Here is a 20,612-nt window from a genome sequence, read left to right as displayed (position 1 = left end):
TCCCCTGCTCACTCCAATCTCTGTGCAAGGGTCTGGTCCCTCCCAGACTGCTGTACCCAGGGCTCAGGTTTCCTTAAGGGCTTTCCCAAATGCCATACCTCCTTGTAGGAGAGCACCCTCAGCGGCAGACTCACTGCAGTCTTGTTCTTACATTTTTGCTTTTAATTATGTGTTCCTTCCTGGTGAACATCCACCGTCTACAGAAGGCAGGTTGCCTTCCCTTTAGGGGAACTTACTGTGCGGCAGATGGTCTCAACTGTTCCCTCCTTCACGGTGAATAATCCAAACTCTCAAGAACTTTGCATGGTGAAATCAGCAGAGTCCTGACTTGGTCAGTCTGTCAGATGTTGCAGAGTTAGAAGCTGATGGAAGACTTTCTGCTAAAAAAACAAAAACAAACAAACAAAAAACTTCGTACCAGGAGTACGTGTGTGTGTGTGTGTGTGTGTGTGTGTGTGTTGGATGAGGAGGGCGAGGGAGTTGAGATGATCTGGGACTTTGAAAGGGCCCCATAGGTAGCGTCCCCTCTTTCCCATCCCAGGTCTGAGTTGCTTAGAAATAAGATAAAGGAGATGACAGATGGAAGCATAATATTACTCTACTCTCAATACTGGAGAATATGGCATATCTGTGGCCAGATGGGTTTCCTAATTCAACCCTAGAATTAGGAGACCACAAGGGCACTTTTGGGGGGAATTTTAGCCCCAAAATGAAGGAGAGAGGAAGAGGGTGAATGCACAGTTTCTGGGTCAAAATAAGAGCTGAGTGGCCTGGGTGTTGCCCTGGGTGGAGCTTCCTGTACAAGGAAGGAAACAGTGAGGTGTGGGGGGGTGAGCATTTGTCCTGTGGGGGATCTTGTGCCCTCTCTGTGGTGCCCTACTTAGCCAGTGAGCTGTGGCCTTGAGCCTTGTTAGCCAATGGAAGAGAAGAGTGAGTCCACCTTTCATCTGTCTACAGCTGTGGTTCTATTACTATAGTATTATTGTATGCTGTGTGTTCAAAGAGGGGGAGGGACATTGTTCCTCTTGCTGCTGAAATCTGGGTGGACTACGCTTAAGAGTCTGGATAGGCGAGCAGCTGGGCAGGGCATCGGTCAGGACTTGGTCCACATGACTCAACAGCAGGTGGCCTTCTTTCCTTTCCATGGACCTCCCTTTCATGCATCAACTAAAGAGAAGGCCTGTTCTTCCACGGAGGCCTGGTCTGCATGCTTCCCACATGTAATATGATTGGCTCATGGGCCATTCCAGCCTCTGGGACGTGGCTTTAGATGCTTGGTTAACAATGCTCCACAGGTCATCCACTACAGTTGGCACACACCAGAGATACAAGAATAGTATTCTTTTCTTCGTCTCTCCCAAGTGATGGAGGTAAAAAACAACAACATTGGAATGTCATTAGATACTAAATTTTGTCTTCAGTATTTACCAGGACAGGATGTCATGATGGGCACCTGACACAGCATTTTCAGCTGAAGACTCAGGTGTTGCTAGCCTTCCCTTGGCTTCTGGAATTGTTGTTCATGAAGAAAGATCCTAACTTTCCTCTCTCCATTGCCACGTCCTTTGCAACTGGAGCAGACTGTGGCATATGAAGTTCTTAGGAATGATGTGCTAGATGAATTAACCAGTTGAGTTTTGAATGCAAAATCGTGTGTTCCAGTAACATATTATTTTCAAATGTTAACAGTCACCAACTTTCAAAGATTTTCATTAAAGTCTTCCCAGAGTGGAATAGCTCAAGAGTTTTTAATTTCTGTGAACTTAACTTTTTCTTCATCCCAGATGCACCTACATTGTCAGACCAGTGATGAATTGGCCAATCTGCTACATGTTGCAGCGTGACTCAGAGGCTGGATATAACTCCTTTTTTTTTTTTTAAAAAAAATGTAGATATTATGCATTTGTGTACTCAGCTTTGGAGTAGGACATATCCAGCAGTCTCCATGGAGATTTTACTACACTGTTCTCACTGATGTGTGTTTATCCACCACAGAGATGAATAGCAGACATTTAAAAGCTCTCTTCAAGTTTATAGAATTGCTGGTTGTGATGCTGAAACTATTAGCTGTAAAGGGACCTTTTAGAAAAAAAACCATAATAATGTAAGAAAACAAACTCAATTCTTTTGTGAGACAGTCCCTGTCCCTATTATCTTTCCATTTTGAGAAGTCATCCTTGGTTCAGTTGTATTACCATGGTGACAAGTTTGCATTTCGACCAGACCAAACTATAAACTAGGGCTCTGCCTCTCTAGCTCCTGTCCTAGGATTTTTATTGCTGTGTCTTTGAATATGAACTCTCCAGTGTCCTGACTGAAAATCACACCCTCCCCCAGCCACCACCCCCAAAGTGTTCAACCAGACAAAACCATCTGGAGCGTTAATGTTAGAATTCTAAGAAATCCCACAAAGATGCGAAGAGGGGAAAGTACTAGAGAAGAGTACAAATCAAATGAAAAAAAAAAAAGAGCCCACAAAGGAACAGATATATTTGTGCTCTTTAAAATAAAACGGGTAAGTCAACACAAACAGGCAGGGAATTGTGCTCGGTGATAATTGGCCGTGTGGCTCAGCCCTCTGAGGTCTGAACGAGTAAACACAGCTTGAGTTGTCCATGTTTACATCCCTCTCTCCAAGGGGACCTCTGAGTGCTGGTCATTTGCTCCTTGGGATAATTACATATATAATTTTTTGCCAACTAAATAAACTCTCCCGGAGATGGATTTTGAGTTCTTCAAAATGCCTACAGCCAGCGTAGGTCAGGCATGGGAGGTGGTTTTGCTCTGTATTATTTGTGCAGGGAGCAGGAAAGAACCCATCATCTGCTCTAACCAAATCAACAAAGTGTGTGAGGACAAGATTGGGGCAGCAGGAGACAAGGAGCCTGTCGCATCTGCCTGAATATCATACCAAACCCAGACAACAAAGATGGTCGCCCGAGGACACCTTAGCTCTCTTAGATCTGGGCTCCTGAGAGTTCTGTGGGATGCTCTGCTTACTGTTAAACGAGCAGCATGGTTTTGCTTAGCAACTGTGCGGGGGGAGCCCTGCTCTGTTAGTAAGTGGCTTGGGCCTCGGGGCTGGGGGAGGCAGAGAGGACACGCACGGCCGTGTCTCTCAGGGGTCCTCTGCAGCTGGTTCCTGATGTCCCAGGCATTGACTTCAATTCTGAGCAGTTTTAGAAGGATGCTAAAAAGTGAGGGGGAAATAAATTGAAAGACAAATACAAAAGCTTCCAGAATGGTGAGCTGAGAGTGTCCGAGAGCCGAATGTGGAGTTGGCACTGACAGACCAGGGAAGAATGAGGACTTCCCAAAAGGAGGTACTTATAGAAGATAATGATCCAGGAAGGCACAACCAACATGGACCTCCTGAAGCTCCACAGAGATTCTCTTCAGTCAGATATGAGGGAACATTCCTCACATTATCTTTTTATAATGAAGTACGGGAAAACACATATTTTCATGCATCTACACAGGTGTGAGATATTTATTTCTTGTTATGGTTTAGATATGAGGTGTTCCCCAAAAGCCCACGTGTGAGACCATGCAAGAATGTCCAGGGGTGAAATGATCACGTTATGAGAGCTGTCACCAAATCGGCGGATTAATCCACTGGTATGGATTTACTCTATGGTGGTAGCTGTAGGCAGGCAGGGTGTGACTGGAGGAAGCAGGTCACTGGGGATGTGCCTTTGGGGTTTACATTTTGTCCCTGGTGAGTTGAGCTCTCTGCTTCCTGTCTTGTCATGTTCTGAGCTGTTTTTCTCTGCCACACCCTTCTGCCATGATGTTCTGTTCTGCCTCACCTTGTTCTGGCCCAGAGCAAGGGTCAGGAGACCACGGACTGACCCTCTGGAACTGTGAGCCAAAATAAACTTTTCCTCTTCTAAGTTGTTCTTGTTGGGTCTTTGGGTCCCAGCAGTGAAAAAGCGGACTCAAACATGAAGACATTTAAAATACCCCAGATAATTAAAATGCTCCAAGCATTTTCTGAGCATCACCCTTGGGTACCTGGGAGAAGCAGCCCAGGGACACACTGGTTGGCTCGGGTGGTGAGCAGAGAAGTGTTCACCTTGCTGACAATTCTCCAGTAGACACTGCAATCAAGACACCAGCATCTATCTAGCCTTGGTGACACTTTCTCTTCCTCCAATCAAACCCATTCCGGCCAGTCACTGTCGTTCCCTGGCCTATCTGAGGAAGCCCGGGCAGATCGTCAGCTTCCTGTGCGCTTCAAGCCCTTCTTTGCCAATCTCAACCTCATTTAGCTTGCAATTGCACTCACATCCTAATTGATGACTTAACAAGCGTCTCACAAACATTTAATTCACTTTAATTTCATTATGCGTTTGAGGAGGGCGATTTATAGAAGGGGAGACGTTGATGTTCCCGTTGCCAGCAATTAGATGAGCTTAATGATCTACAGTGCAGCCTCCTTTTGGGCTTTGAACTTTGCCTGCATGTTTACAAACAAAACTAGCCTAATAAGTTCCTGGGTCCCCAGAGGGGCTCAGCTGCCCTCACAAAGCCCTGCCTTAGTATCTGATATGGAAATTCATGAGAGGGCAGAACATTCCATATGGTGCTCAGGTAATTCATCTCGTCACGATTCTTTCATGTGTGGAAAAAAATTGATATTTTCATATGCAGTTCCAACAACATCAACAGATTGTGATTTTTTTTTCTAGTGTGGCTTTTTTGAGGAGATGAGGAGGGGGCAGTGGAAGAGTACAGATCCCATTTGATAGACTGAGCACCCTGCCAGGAGTCCAAGCGCATGACTCCTTTGTATACTTCTTTGACTTTCCTGGACGGATCATCCAGTGGCTAGTTCTTACTCTCAGTCTTCCTTCCCAGAAGGGGCTCGGGGTGGCCTGCTCTTCAGTGTGAGTGAGTCTGGTGTCCCGTGCGAGGGAGCCCAGCTTGGCTTGGTTTGCCGAGTTGCTGAATAACTTGGAAAACTGTTTCCATCTTTGTGCACCAGACTGAGGGTTAGCTCCACCAGAATTCTAATCTTAGCTCTGTCTCTCTGTAGCAGCAGCATATTCATGCAAGTCCCCTAACCCCTGTGGGCACTCATTCTGCATCAGTAAAGTGAAGTACCTGAATGTGCAAGCTTTCTCTGCTCTGTGGTTCTTGGCCTTCTGACTCACCAGAAGGCCATGAATAGGAGGCAGACGGTGTGATAAAGATTTCCTGTGTCGATAGCTCCAAGTGCAGTTGCTTTTCCTAAAATCAATTTAGGCAATATAGACAGACCATGCACTCTGGTATTGAACATACATTTCTTTTTAAAATTTATTTCTTCTTGGAACATTATAATTGTACGTAATGGTGGGATTCATTGTGATATATTCAGATACGCATGTAACATGAACTTGGTCAATTCCATTCCCCAGTGTCCCAGTGTCTTCCCTTTCCCTCCCCCTCCCTCTTCCTCTCCTCTTCTGGTCTCCTTCTAATTTCATGAGATCCCCCTTCATCTTTTTTTTTTTTTTTCTCTCTCTAGCGTCACTTGTGAGAGCAGACACACAGTCCTCTCTGAGTCTGGCTCGTTTTGCTTAACATGATGCTCTCAAGTTCCATCCATTTTCCAGCAGATGACATAATTTCACTCCTTTTTATGACTGAATAAAGCTCCATTGTGTATATATACATCACATTTTCTTTATGCACCCATTAAACATATATTTCATTTATTTATGACAGCGTGTGGTTCCAAGGACCCCTGATGACAATCTTCAGCACCATTTCTGAGAGTCTGGAAAAGACCCGGAGGGTCATTCCACCAAAACGCCGCACTGTGTTCTGGGCGCATGGAGGTGCTTCCCAGTGATGCTGTCTGTCTGTCTACCTCTCACCCCCTGGCATGAGTCCTTTGCCCCCCATGTCAGTCTAATTCCCATTCTTAAAAGTATGTTTGCCACCAAACTGCTGACTCTTTCAAAAGGTGCCATGAGCTGAAGCTCCTTCTGCCCCTTTAGACAGTGACCCTGTCATTCTGAGCCCTGTCCTGTTTCTTCTGGGCCAACATACACGAAGGACGCAGCACCAGCTCAAACAATTATTTTTAAAACAAAAGTGTGTGATAAGTGTACAGCCTCCGTGTGGGGAAAGAGGTTGCAAAAACACCAGTGCTTGGCCTGAGTTGTCACAAATGAGGATGGATGTGGCTATGTTTTCCCTTTCATTCAAACACGTAGTGGGCCTGATTCCATTTTTTTTTTTTTTTTTTGGTGAAGAATGTTGGTGACTGTCCCATTACCTCTCATAAGCCAATCAGGTCTTTCTTTCCCCCAGCATATTCTTTGAAAAACTAGTCAGGAAAACTAGACGTAATCCATCACTGCCAGTGTGGAAAGAGCTCCATCCCCCTCCCCCTTTCTCCCTGAGGGAGGGGTCAGTGATGCCCCATGAGGCATGGCAGCAAGGCTTTCTCGAGAAAGAACTGTGTTTGCACTAGTGAGGAAGAGAGAATCAGTATCTGGGTTGCAACTGTAGGATCATGAAAGGAGAATTCAAAGTGTGAACTAAGCGTGACCTGGTGTGCAAAAAAGGCGTCAATTTTGAGGAGCCTCAGATCCTCCTGGATCACCTGAAAACTTGTGTGTTTTTCTAGGAGAGAGACCGCAGCTTTCACCAGCTTCCCTCAGAGCAGCCTATGATTGAAGAAAGCTTAAAAGCCACTGACCTGTGCATCTGTCTTCTGAATCCAGGGTGAAGCCACTGACTTGCCTATCGGTATTTCTCCTTTGCTCTTCCTAGAAAAAGCAAGTGAGTCAGACCAAGATCCGGGTCATCTCAACCATCCTGTTCATCTTGGCTGGCTGTGTTGTGTTTGTGACGATCCCTGCTGTCATTTTTAAATATATCGAGGGATGGACGGCCTTGGAATCCATTTATTTTGTGGTGGTCACTCTGACCACGGTGGGATTTGGTGATTTTGTGGCAGGTAAGCACCCTGGGCATCCCAGTCACTGGGGTCCTGGTGGGAAAAAATCATCTGTGTTTTTTAAAATCACAACAGCGGATATTTGCGGAGAAGCCAATGAAAATGATTCCATGTCACCACTGCTGGGCACAGGTTCTTTTCAAACCCCTTTGTCCTATGTGATGTAAAGAACAGAGGGTTTTTTTTTGGGGGGGGGGTGGTGGGAGGTGGGTACCAGGGATTGAAATCAGGGGCTCTTAATCACTGAGTCACATCCCCAGCCCTTTTTTTTGTATTTTATTAAGAGACAGGGTCTCACTGAGTTGCTTAGCACCTCGCTTTTGCTGAGGCTGGCTTTGAACTCATGATCCTCCTGCTTCAGCCTCCCGAGCCACTGGGATTATAGGCAAGCACCACCACACTTGGCGGCAGAAGAAAAGAAAGTCAGCCTCCTTCTTCTTGGGATGCTTAGTGCCCATATATGAATTATGCAAGAGCAGAATGAATTTCTCAGGAATCTAGGTCCTATCAGTGTTGTTAAGGGAGCTTGAATCAACTCATGAAGGCTGTATTTTCACAAGGCAAATATGAAATTTGAGAGAAGTTAGCATGGAGTGACCTGCAGGCTGAGCTTCCTGATACTGACATGAGAACCGCTGCCTCTGGAGAAGTCGTTCTGGGTATGCTCAGGTGCAAGATTTAGGGCTGGGAGATAAGCACTGTCTAGAGGGAGCATAATTTATTCCTTAATCTTCATTGTAAAAATAGAAGTTAATGAACTACATTTGAGGGAGTGAAAGAAAACCACCATGAATTTCACCCAGGGATGGGGAGTTTAAAAATGAATCAAGACTTGGCTTCGTAGTGCTTTCCCAAGGTGTGGTAGGAAGGCAGGAATACCAGGAGGCTTCTATTCCACCTCCTCCTTCTTCCTTGTAGGTATGGTTCTAGATGTTTAGACAATTGATCATTTTCTTTTCTTTTCAAAATTTTTTTTATTTGTTGATGGACCTCTTTATTTCATTCATTTATTTATACGTGGCGCTGGGAATTGAACCCAGTGCCTCACACATGCTAGGCAAGCACTCTACCACTGAGCCCCAACCCCAGCCCAACAATTGATCATTTTCTACTTCAAGAATTGAATGCTTTGATCAAACAGTGCCATCATAAGTTCGAAATGGTTGGGCAGAGTGTGTGTGTGTGTGTGTGTGTGTATGAGTGTGTGTGTGTGTGCGCGCGCGCGTGCGTGCATGTTTCTTTGATCAGTTCCTGGTCAGCAGCAGCCTTCACATTTTGGAGGCTGAGCTCCCAGGCAGGCTGTACTTTGTCTGGTGTGTGTTCCCATCAGTGCCTTGAATTCTCCATGTGGTGTAGTGAATGTAAGGAGGATGGGTAACTAGTCTATGGGAATCTGGTAAGAAATGTTGGAGGCTGGTCAACAGGAGTATGGGTGCCTCCATGTTAATTTTACGACATAGATAACTGACAGCTCCAACTGTGCAGATGAAGACTGAGGCCCACTTTGTAGAAATGGTAGTGTTTTCCTCTCTTTCCTTTTTATGGGCTATAGGTGAAGAATTAGCAAAGTCAAAGTGATTAAAAGTTATTTACAGAGCTGGGGGCAGTGGTGCATGTCTGTAATCCCAGTGACTCTGGAAGCTGAGGCAGGAGGGTTGCAAGTTTGAGAACAGCTTCAGTTAGCGATTTAGCAAGACCTTGTCTCAAAATAAAAAATAAAAAAGGGTCTGGGGGCTGGGCGTGGTTGCACACACTTGTAATCCCAGCAGCTCGGGAGGCTGAGACAGGAGGATCTTGAGTTCAAAGCCAGCCTCAGCAATTTAGCAAGGTGATAAGCAACTCAACAAGACCCTATCTCTAAATAAAATACTAAACAGGGCTGAGGATATGGCTTAGTGGTCAAAACTGGTGTAATGGGGATGTGGCTCACTGGTTAAGCATCCCTAGCTTCAATCCTCAGTACAAAAAAAAAAAAAAATTACAGAATGCCTGGAGCCTGGCAATCTTTCCTTGTGCATAATGCTCAAGCACTGCTGACTAGAGGCCCTAAGCTTTGGAGAGAAACTACACAGAGAAACTGAGAAAAGTAACAGGAACAATTGTAGGTGTATTAAGTATAATTTCTTAGCATCATCCATAGCTGGAACATGGGAAAATTCATCTGAGGTTCCAATCTAAAGTACATTTGTGTAAGGACAGATGGAATTTAGAAGTATTTCAAAAGTATTTTAAGTATCCCCAAGCATAATTTGCAATGGGTTGTGCTTCAGATACCACTGGGCTGTCCCGAGGACTATGTATTATCAATATTTGTGATGAACCTTTCTCTCTAGGCAGTTAGCTCAATTCAGTCTGTTAACCTGAGGGCACAAATAGCAGATCCTGAGGAGGGTTGAGATTTTGATACAGATGCTCTTCAGGTATGAATTACTAGCCACTTGGACTGAGCAATGTGTGTAACCTACACAGTCCTGGGCATCCACACGGTTTTAATGTCCTTGCTTATCAGTGACTACAGAGCCATATTTCCTTTGTTTCTGCAGAACAGGTGCTTAATCATTCACAGTGTTGAATGCCATTAAATCAGGTCTTTCTAAGTTCCAGTTTCCAGGGCTTACATAGACCAATATGGAGAACACACATCTCACTATCCTTTCATGAATACAGTCATCTCTGCATCCACAGGAATTGGCTCCAGGACCCCTGCAGTTGCTAACTGCAGATGCTTCAGTCCCTTTCATAAAAACAGCATAGCATTTGCATTCCATCTATGCACACCTTTCCATAGGCTTTAAATCATCTCTAAATGACTTGGCATACATAATACAATGTAAAAGCCATGTAAAACATCTCTAAATGACTTGCCATACATAATACAAAGTAAAAGCCATGTAATGATTGTTATACTCTATTGTTTAGGGAATAATGAAAGGAAAAAGGTCTACGTATTTAGGTCAGATGCAAATTTTTTCCCCCAAATATTTTTGATCCACTTTTGGTAGAACCCATGGATACATAATGCGTAGATTCGGAGGGCCAGCTGTAACTCTGAGAGTGACAGGGAAGCTGGCTCAATCCTGAAAACAATATTCACGACTGATCGTTGAGAGTTGCAGTGATCTGACATGGTCACATGTAATCAGAACCTCCACCACCCAGGAATGAGCTGGTTTATTTTGTAGCTGACCCACTCTGGGACAGCCCAGGGACATACTGGGAGCACACGCCAAACTTCAAGTTCCCACTGAGCTGATGAAAGGATCTGGGAAGGGTGGTTCCTGCATTGTTCTGGGGACACCCTGGGTTGGGCAATAGTGACTCGGAAAGGTAGATATTTACTCTCAGCCCAAAGGAGAAAGCTATAGCTTTTTAGCACAGAAACAAAAGAAACCTCAAAAATCACTCAATGTTATAGAAACTCAGATTGTATCCTAAAGAAAGCTGCGAGGAGAGCTGCTGACCGGGGACTGGACACACAGCCCTGAGGCAGTGAATTTCTCACCTTAGGAGGTGGTAGTTAAAGGGTTATGGAAAATAATATTCCTACAAGGCAGCCCCCACCCCCTAGGGAAAATGGAGGGACAGTGTAGCTTGGCAGGAGGGAGAGGAAATTAAACCTCTCCCAGTACATCCTTTCCCAGTAACAATGGGCCTGAGGGAGAAAGCCAACTTTCACCCCTTCCCGGGTTCAGCCCCAGCACCTCCAGCAAAAGCAAACATTCACCCCTTCCCAACCACAATGGGTCCTAAAGGGAGTGGGTGAATACTGAAACACTGGGCCCTGGACTTTTGCCCTCTCCCATTGCAGACGAGTCCTGGAAGGAGAAAAGCAAATAGTGAAGCTTTAGGTACCAGTGGGTCCAGAGGAAGACAATAAACAGTGAACACCGAGTCGTGAGTCCTTCCCAGGGACAAGGAGTTTCAAACTTTTTACAACTGCCTTCCTGAGTTAAAATTTTAACCTGAACAACTAGGTCCCTGACTGTCCAAACGGCACATCCGCAATCTCCAAGGATTAATTCAAGACCTTATTGTAAACTATAAAACCCAGACTCCTTCTGTAACCCGGGGGCCATTTCCACACTTAGAAAGTCAGCCCTCCTGTGCCTGATGGGTAGACTTCACTGCAGAATAAAAGAAAGCTTGCTGTTCCGGAGGTTTGCTTCCCATATCTCCTTCCCTCCTCCTGCCATGTGCTTCCGCAGTAGCTGTCAATCCCTTTCTGGCTGCGTTGCGGTGTGGGTCTGAGCGGGTTTAGAAGAACCACAGGGCCTAGTGTCTGACCACCTGTAGGTGGTGATAGATGTGGTCACAAAGGAGACAATTGGAAAGCCTAGCAATCACTCATCACCTAATACTGTAATTCCTAACATACTGCTAGTACCTGTCACCTTGGAAACAGCTCTTGCCTGCTTTGTTGGGTAACAGTGCTGCCGAGAGTGAGAACCAGGCTGCTGTCAGTCATTCCACTGAGCTTCCTCACTTCCTTAGGAGAGTGGGCTGGGCTTGGAGCCTGTTTTGCATGGCTGCCCTCAACAGTGCTTGCAGGAAGGCTGGAATAAATGGGCTAATTATTTGGAATAAATGACTTGTTCTTTCAATGAAACAGCTAGTCAATACCATCAGGCACCTGGCCAATTGGGTTTGATGGATTTTTAACTGTAATCCTTATTTATAAAATAAAGGGATTGGACTAGCTGGCCTCACAGGTCCCTTTTAGTTTGAGTTTATGATGATTCTAATTGCTCAGCCTAATTGACCCTTTGGATTAGCATCATGTAAACACCATCTCTTAGCATTAAATCGCTAATTCGAAGATCAAAGCCTCTGCAAGGCCATGGTGCCTAATTCCACCCATCTCTTGGTAGATTCATGTGCACTTCAGATGGAAATGGTTCTAAGAGTTCAAAACCACCTGGGATCATTTGAGAATTATTTGATTTTTATTAAAATAAATTTAGAGAAGTGTAAAAGAAAAGAATGACAACTGTGTCTGGGCTGAGGTGCCTTAGGCTGAAGTCATTCATCCTCCATGCTCAGGTGGAGAAGAGGAGGGTCAAGTTGGCCGCTGACATTTGTCTGCTACAGGTATTAAGGTTGGTGATCAAGAATCAAAGTTGAGACCCAAGTCAGGCTGTCCTGGGGAAGGGACCCACAGCTGTCCTTCGGTTATACAGCAAGCTCAACTGCTGAGTGTCATATGATGGTGTCAGAGCATCTCTGCTGCATGGGCTGGATACGTTTGTTCTGCAAAGACCAAATGCTAGATGATGGCTAAAGTAACGCTTGATTGTTTTCAGGGGGAAACGCTGGCATCAATTACCGGGAGTGGTATAAGCCCCTAGTGTGGTTTTGGATCCTGGTCGGCCTTGCCTACTTTGCAGCTGTCCTCAGTATGATTGGAGACTGGCTGCGGGTTCTATCCAAAAAGACAAAAGAAGAGGTAGGCCCCCCCCCTTTCCAAACTACAAGTATTCCTGACATCAGATTAGCTGCTATCAGGAACTGCCTCCTCTCTGTGGGTTAGAGGGTCCTTGGCTCCAGGCAGGTCTCATAAGGCTTTCCAGTTTTGAATCTTTACCTCAAATTGACTAGAAGAGCCATTATTTCGAGAACCTTCTTTTGGCAACTGAGAAAATATGGTGATTCCTTACCAGTCCATGAACCCTAGGGATTCTTGTAAACAACAACTGATTTTTTAAAAAAAGGTAAATGAAAAGGGGGGAAAAAAGTAAATTAAAGCAGACTCAGGCAGAGGGAGATGTGCAGTTGTCCCTTTTCAGCAAATCAGACTCATAAGGAGCCTAGGAGAGCTGACCTGTCCTTCAGGGCTCAGGTCGGTGTGGGAGTGCAGCCCAGGTGTCTCTGGGTCCATTTTCTATGAGACCAAAGTTGTCCAACAGTGGCCTGCCATGGGGAAGTGGAACCAGCTGTCCCCTTTCATTTGTCTTTTGTGTCTGCCCCAGTTGTTGGACCCACAGAGACAGATTTATCCCTATGGCCACGGGCACAGTCTTTACTCCTGTAAATTTATGTGAGAACCCACACATAAGTGAGAAAAGGAAAGATGAATTTTGTGGCTTTAAAAAAAATCATGTAGTTCTCTAGGAGCAGAGGAAAAGAAATAAGAAAGCAGGACAAATGGAGGAGAAAGAAAGAGCTAAATGAAAGAAGGGAGAGAGAAGAAAAGACAGAGCAAGAGAGGGATGGTGCCTTTAAGGGGAACTGTTGTCCTCCTTCTACATAAAGGGCCCCAGGAGAAAGATGCTGAAGGAGAAAGTTCCCCTCTCCTTCCTGGGCCCACATGTTCCTTTTCCTGGCTGCATAAACACTGTCAATGCAGTCTGATTCCCCAGATGGCTAACTGATCAGCTAACCAAAGAGGAGGGAATGACATAAATATTGACTTTCCTAAATGCAAAAATTTGAGTCACTTATCTCTATAGGGAAGGACGGGACAAGTACCGTCTGCCCTGTTGATGAAAGGCCAAGAAATTTGGGTGCTGATCCTCTGGCAAAACTTCACTTTCTAAGAATATAGGTTCTGTGGACGTTGGCAAAACAGGTCCCCTTTCCTGTACCCTGAACAGGGAAATTTGGTCACCATTTGCCCAGGAGGGTCTTCTTCGGCCAGGGCAAGCCTGGAAGCCTATGCATTGACCAAATATAGGGTCAGAACCAACTATCACATTTTCCCCAGGACCTTGGAGGTTCCTAGGACATAGGAACTTTCTGTTTTAAAACCAGGACAGTCCCAGGCAAACTGGGATGAGTTTCTCATCTTACCCAGATATAGATATTGGAAGGACAGGGAAGGATAAAGGTCTTGCTCAGCACCTTTTTTTGGGTCCAGGACTGAGTTAGGCACATTTCCTTATTTTGGGTAAAGAGAGTTAGATTTGATCACCTTTGCTTATGTGCGAGGAAGGAGGCCATATAATTTTTTAAAAGTTGGGAGACATGACTAGAACCCCATATATCAGCCTCTCCTCCAAAATGCTGTCACCTCTTACTCAGCCACCATCTCCCAGTCTCAGGCGTCCTTTGGATTCTCCCCATGTGCCTCCTAGAGCCACTTTAGTCTCTAGCCAATTTGTGGTGGGCATTTGGGTGGCAAAAAGGACTATGGCAGAAGTTGTATTTGGTCCCTTTCCCTGGGCATATGCTTGGAATTTCTCAGCGGGTTGATGCTCTTCTGTCTCTTGGCCAGGTCGGTGAGATCAAGGCCCACGCAGCCGAGTGGAAGGCCAACGTGACGGCCGAGTTCCGGGAGACCAGGCGGCGCCTCAGCGTGGAGATCCACGACAAGCTGCAGCGGGCAGCCACCATCCGCAGCATGGAGCGCCGGCGCCTGGGCCTGGACCAGCGGGCCCACTCGCTGGACATGCTGTCTCCAGAAAAACGCTCCGTCTTCGCCGCCCTGGACAGCGGCCGCTTCAAGGCCTCGTCCCAGGAGAGCATCAACAACCGGCCCAACAACCTGCGCCTTAAGGGGTCGGAGCAGCTCAATAAGCACGGACAAGGGGCCTCTGAGGACAACATCATCAACAAGTTCGGGTCCACGTCCAAACTCACCAAGAGGAAAAACAAAGACCTCAAAAAGACCTTGCCTGAGGATGTTCAGAAAATCTACAAGACCTTCCGGAATTACTCTCTGGATGAAGAGAAGAAGGAGGAGGAGACAGAAAAGATGTGTAACTCAGACAACTCCAGCACAGCCATGCTGACCGAGTGCATCCAGCCTCAGGCTGAGCTGGAGAACGGAATGGTACCCACAGACACCAAAGACAGGGAGCTTGAGAACAACTCGCTACTTGAAGACAGAAACTAAACGTCAAAGATGTTGGACTTGGACTAAGCATTGTGTGGTCTTTTCTTTTTTTTTTTTAATATATATATATATATATATATATATTCACACTGAGACACGTGCCTTAAACAGACTTCTTGTTAGTCCAAAATTACATAGCATTGAAGAATATATTTCACTGTGCCATAAACGACTGAAAGCTTGCTCTGCCAAAATGAGTCAAAGAACAAGAGGTTCATTTCAGATAGCAGCTGCAGGACACACCGGGGGCGTGCGCTCCTGCACACAGCAAGCAGGTGCACGTGGCAAGTTCCACCATAGGTGGGAAGGTGGATGCAGTACCACCGTGCAGCGCTGCCCTGGCACAACACTAGACAAGGGCAGCTGTTCCTTAGGCCAGCCTCCGACAGGAGCAGTTGTGTCTTTTAGGTTTCCTCAACTTACCATCCGTGATATGTCACACGGTGGTGGGGGGCGCTGTTCGCTGGTGAGCTGGGAACTAACTGCAACTAGGTTTAGAGTTGACATTTTGGCATGTGCTCTGAGCTTGAATTTTGATACAAACCATTCCGTGCGTAATACCTACTCTTTCTGAGCTCCAAATGAATGTCCGTGGGACCCGAGAGCACCTGGAATTTGTTGGAAGTGGATCAGAGCACACGTATTAAAAGGTGCAATTGCTTTTTCTCATTACAAAAGAAAAAAAAAAAAACAACCACAAACCCATCACACTGTGGAGATCACCTTATCCGCTGACAGAAGCCCACTGAGTAGTGTCCTTCTCACAGGGGCGGGTCGCCCGAGTGCACCTGGCTGCATTGGTGGAGACTCAGTCTCAACTACTGCATGGTTTACCAGCGAATCGTGCGCTTTCCTCGGTGGGTGTGATGGTGAAAATGAACTGATTTTGAGATGTCGACGTTCACTTTTCTATGGGGACTTCAGTGATAACTCGTTTTGATAAGAGGGGGGAAAATACCAAAACTATTGCCTTGCATGATGCCAGTGGCTTGCTGTTCTGTCTAGCTGATTCTCAATTTTTATAAAAATAGACATCCTGCATTTCTGAGACGTACCGAAGAGGACCATGGCATCTTTCCATCTCAGGGCTTCTTGTCCCTTTGGGTGTCTTAGGGTAGACATAGTCTTGAGACCCAATCTTGCTACTTCCAAACACAAGGAAAAATGATCCCTCAACCACCCCCTGCATAGTAAGATTGAAATGTTTTAATTGCTTGCAGTTAAGTGCCATTAATGTCATTTAAAAAGTAATACTTAAAGGAAACATTTAAAGTATTTTGTTCATTTTTATGTTTGGCTGTTCCTTTGTTCTGGAAGCCTGGCTTCTTTTCTCTTTGCTTGTTTCTTTATCTCATGTCTGTTTTTTTCACTAAAATGGCAACGCTCTACTGATCGTTTCAAGGCAAACTATGACCAACGTGTGAAAAGTAACGATTGTTCCCCAGGCTAGAACTTTCAGCCAAGCAAAGTGGAGAAATGGCTAGTCACAGGTTTTGAGAGGATGATCTTAAATAGATTTTTTTTTTTAATCAGAAAGGGAAAAATATACATGAGGTCATTATTCTGCGTGTGCCTCAGTCTGTGTCGTAATTGGCTGGCTGTCCTACTGGTTCAAGTTAGTCGTTTGGGCCACACGTGGGCCTGGAAAACTTCAGGAAGTTGCTGGTCGTGAGCCTTCCAGGCACAGTGACACCCTTGGGGGTTTTTTAATGGGATTTTATATAACTACTCCATAAAGTGGACTTTCCAAATGATCACTCGACACAAATGGAGACGTACAGAAACCGTCTAGCACTTCCGACTTTCAGGGGAAAATCATGCCCAGGGCAGTCTTGACTGTCGGTACCACTGAAGATCCATCCCTGCCTCTTTCCCACACGTGCACGGCTCTCCCTGCCTGCAGCACACACAGTCCCCCTGGCCCAGCCCCAAACCTTTAGGCTCTAGTTAAAGTTCTGGCATTGCTTTTGAGAAAGAGCCAAATAAGGATCATCGATGGGGAGACCTTTACTGTTCTCATGGTACTGAGCAGATGCTCAGGGATCTGTGTGTGTGCAGGTGTGGATGTGGTTTTTACCATGGGACTCAGTCCAGCCAGGCCCAGTGTGCTATAAGGAGTTGGCAGATAACTGGAACTTCCTTATTCTGACAAGTTTATGTTTCCCAATCAACCTACCCGTGGATCTCATTTATTTGGGTTTCTACCCCATAGTACCTCGGTACCTCTTTGTGTGTTAAAATTTCAGGCCCTACAGCCAGATCTGGCAAAGAGGCTCCCCCCTGTCATTTATCCCGTGTCTTCTGTGGGCCAGATACTGAATCAGGCACTTTATGGTTGTTAGCTTACTGAAACTTCACTACACCACACATGAAGTATTTGCAAACCATTATACATGAGGACATGGAGGCTCAGGAAAGCTAAGTAACTTACCCAAGGGCACACAGCAAGAAGGCAGTAGAGCTGGTATTCAAAAGTATGACCAAAGTCTGCTTTCAACTTTGCTACAATGTCTTTTGTGCACTCTTGTGAGTATGTGTGTGTGTTGTGTGTGTTTGTGTATACATGTATTCTTCAAGTCTCATGAACACAGTTTACAGAGATGAGGGGAAGAGGTGGAATAATCTTTACCCCTGAGAGGGCATGAGGTCTTTGTGTTTTACACAAAAGGCCTAAAGGGTTGCCCTTGAAGACACCTACTGTGTGCTGTTATGGTTTGGTTTTGAAAATACTGTATATGGCACTTTTTCTGTACTGTCACAGATGCCCTTTGAAGGTACTCTTTGCACTTTATTTGCCTACTTTGCAGGAACCCCGCATACATAGCAGGAATAAAACAGTTCAAAGCACCAAGCTGCATTCTCTACCAAATGGAACAGGTGCGTGTGTTGGCATGTGCATAGATGTTTCCCCAAAGAGTCCAATCTCAGCAACACAGAAAATCAAAAATTGCCTTGAGTTGGGAGCCTGGGAACCTTTGATAGAACCCCTTCCCTGTGTACGATGGGTACCAGGCCCTGCCAAATCACCCCAGAGACCACCTCTGTGGAGATTGATCCATTAAATTCCCATGGGCATGTTTGGAAAACTCTGTTCTCAAAGGAGCAGGTCAGAGGGAATAAGAGGTTGGATTCCTCCCATTAAGATTTGAGGAGTCAGTGATCTAGAAGTTACTTGAATGTTACCTTTCTTGAGATGGGGCTGGATAGCCCACGGAGCACACGCCATAGTGCAAACCTGCCACATGTTCTGTATGGTGCATCGGCACCATGGGCCCTTCAGTCTGCACCCCTGCCCCACCACAAACCCCTAATCAACACCTTCACCTTGTACACGGGAAGAGCATGTTTGGCATCTTCAGTGGGTGGCCGTGTTTCTCAGCTGACATGGCACTTGGGTACTCAGTGTTTCCTTCAAAACTTATGTGGCGGTTTACTGCTGAGAGCCAAGGGACAGTTTGGGGAGACCAATGCAACTTGATATTTGGTCCTAGCCCAGTAGTGATTTCAGAAAGGTGCCATTTTGGGGTAGGGTTGTATAGTGTATGGGGTGCCTGGGACTACTGTGCTCCACAACACAGCCTGTCACTGTGGGCACATCAGTTCCTGTACCACATCGGCACCTCAGGGGAGTGGGGCGCAGACAGTCATCAAGGGCCCTTTTTGTTCTGCAGTTCTCTCACAAAACATTCCCCCCCACACACCCTGTCTGTGAGCCAATTAAGAAAGTTGCGAGTTGGATTTATGAATACTGACTAATGGTCTCATCCATTCTAAGGGAAGGTGAGAACTTAGTCTCCTGCCCTTTTGGATTGTGTTTTCTGGGTGATAGATGGAGACCAGATGTATTTCAGAGACTGGTGTCCAAATTTAGATTATGCCCTGTGTAGTATCTCTCTACCTTCCCCTATAGCTCAGTGGCATACTGTCACCCGGGGGCGGCGGGGGTGGGGGGGTTATATGCTACACGGGCATTTTTTGCATGGTGTTAAGACTAGTTAAAGAATTTTAAGCCTTGCTATTTGCAGACAGTTGTACTAAAATTATCCCTTTGATTACTTCATGAATTCATGTACTTTCATGTCTCTCTCTCTCTCTCTTATACACACACACACACACACACAGGAAATGGCTATTTTGAGTTCTGTGGGGACTATTCCATGTTGAAAGTCTTCGTTGTGCTAAACATTATCAACCCGCCCCCTGGTCTCCCTCTGAGATGATGTTATTTCCTGGCTAAGTGAAGGCCACATGTCTGCCTGCTTGTTTAGGGAATCAGTGACCATGTGGAGGGCCAGGGTGTGGGTGGGGCAGGTTTGGACTTGCTGGATCAGGTAAGAATGTGAAGCACCCCATGTGTATCACGGTTCAGGGACCACAGGGAGGGTACAGGACGACAAACACGCAGAGCCCTCTAAGAGAAGAAAGGCAGAATGTCTACATTGCACCCCACATCCCTGCTTCTTGTGTTCTGCCAAGATTTTTAGTGGGGGTTTTCTTCCTCACTGTTATGATGCTGTGGGGTGCAAAGCCAGTGGCTGAATGAGCAGAGGAAGCTTAAGGGCTAGTTAGTAATAGCCTTTAAAAGAAAAATGCAATTCTCTGAAGCAAAAGTCACCCTAATTTGGCATGTTAATTCTGCAATATGGAAACTTTGAAATAGCATGCTGGTTATATGGCTCCTGTGCACCCTGCCCTGTGTGATAGCTGGCATTCTTGGCAGACCTGACCATGCTCCATGTAAACCTGGGCCCTTCCAAGACAGTCTGTGGTCACAGACATTAATGCAGGGGCATGCAGAAGAAATGAGAGACGTGTCTGGTTTTAGTGAGAATGATTTCATTTTCACAGGTGCCAGAGATTTAGAATCTCCTTTGGGTTCTTGGTTCTTAAGTAAAAAATCTCAAATAGTTCCCCATGCATTGGAAAACAACAACAAAAATTCCTTCACAGGACTCCTGCCCCCAGGAGCCAGTGGGCCTGTGCTGCAGAGGATAACTTCAAAACCTCTCCTTCTCCACCAGGGTTCTGAGCTCCAAGGGAGGAGGTGCAGCGGTGGTGCCTAGAAGTGATATGCAAACTACCCAGTGTGCCAGCCCCAGCCCCTTTCCCACCCCAGTCGCGAGTCACAGGCAGGGGACCCAGTGATGAATGATGATAAACCTATGTGTGGAGTTTTACCTGTTTTCTCTTTGTAGGATTTCATGGTGCTTAAAAAAAAAAAAAAAAAGAGGCATTTTACAGATAATGTGTGTTGGGGGGATTTCATAATGTTCTTAGGAAAAGTACAAAAGCAAATTGGCTTGTGTCATTTCAATAAGCTGTGCTGCTATTGTCTTTATTTGATGATGTATTTTTTTTTTTAATGATGGAGAAAATTGCAACAAAGACCTTCTGGAAGATCCAATCTAATGCTTCTCCTGTGTTCCTTTCTCTCACTGGTGCTGTGCGTGGTTCACAATAGCTGGGCGGGGAGCTCTGCTCAGGACAGGTGTGCTGGCCAGACAGCACAGGTGAGGCCCCGGTCCTAGCTTGAACTCACTCCTTACATGCAGTTATCAGCAGAGACTCACTGGGAGGAGGAGGAGCCCCAACTCCCCTAGAAGAGACATCTTCAATAACCCAGTATCGTCGCTGCACATTTACTTTAATATCCTTATTTGTCCTTGAACTGGATTGCATGTTGCCGGGGGTGTACCATCATGATAAATCACATGTTCTAGGTGAAAAACTGGACATTGTGACAGGAACAGCTGCTTGTGTGCTGAACTTTCTTTCTAGTTGTGTTGGATTTTGCTATTGCTATGTCTGTTCGTCAGCCACAAGCTT

At 45.7% G+C, this 20,612-nt stretch overlaps 1 protein-coding gene across 1 annotated transcript in view; it reads left to right on the top strand.

Annotated features, from left to right (window-relative positions):
- Kcnk10 (potassium two pore domain channel subfamily K member 10) overlaps nt 1-20,258 on the top strand; it is a 125,795-nt gene extending 105,537 nt beyond the window's left edge. Inside the window, exons 5-7 of the mRNA XM_048799525.1 lie at nt 6,769-6,955; nt 12,256-12,398; nt 14,166-20,258. Of these exons, the coding sequence (XP_048655482.1) occupies nt 6,769-6,955; nt 12,256-12,398; nt 14,166-14,786 (951 nt within the window). The 3' untranslated portion in view covers nt 14,787-20,258. The remainder of the gene's footprint in view (nt 1-6,768; nt 6,956-12,255; nt 12,399-14,165) is intronic.
- Nucleotides 20,259-20,612: the final 354 nt, after the last annotated feature.

Source organism: Marmota marmota, unplaced genomic scaffold (assembly GCF_001458135.2).
Source record: "Marmota marmota marmota unplaced genomic scaffold, marMar, whole genome shotgun sequence".
NCBI classification, from domain to species: domain Eukaryota; kingdom Metazoa; phylum Chordata; class Mammalia; order Rodentia; family Sciuridae; genus Marmota; species Marmota marmota.
This window is presented reverse-complemented; position numbering and strand designations above follow the sequence as displayed.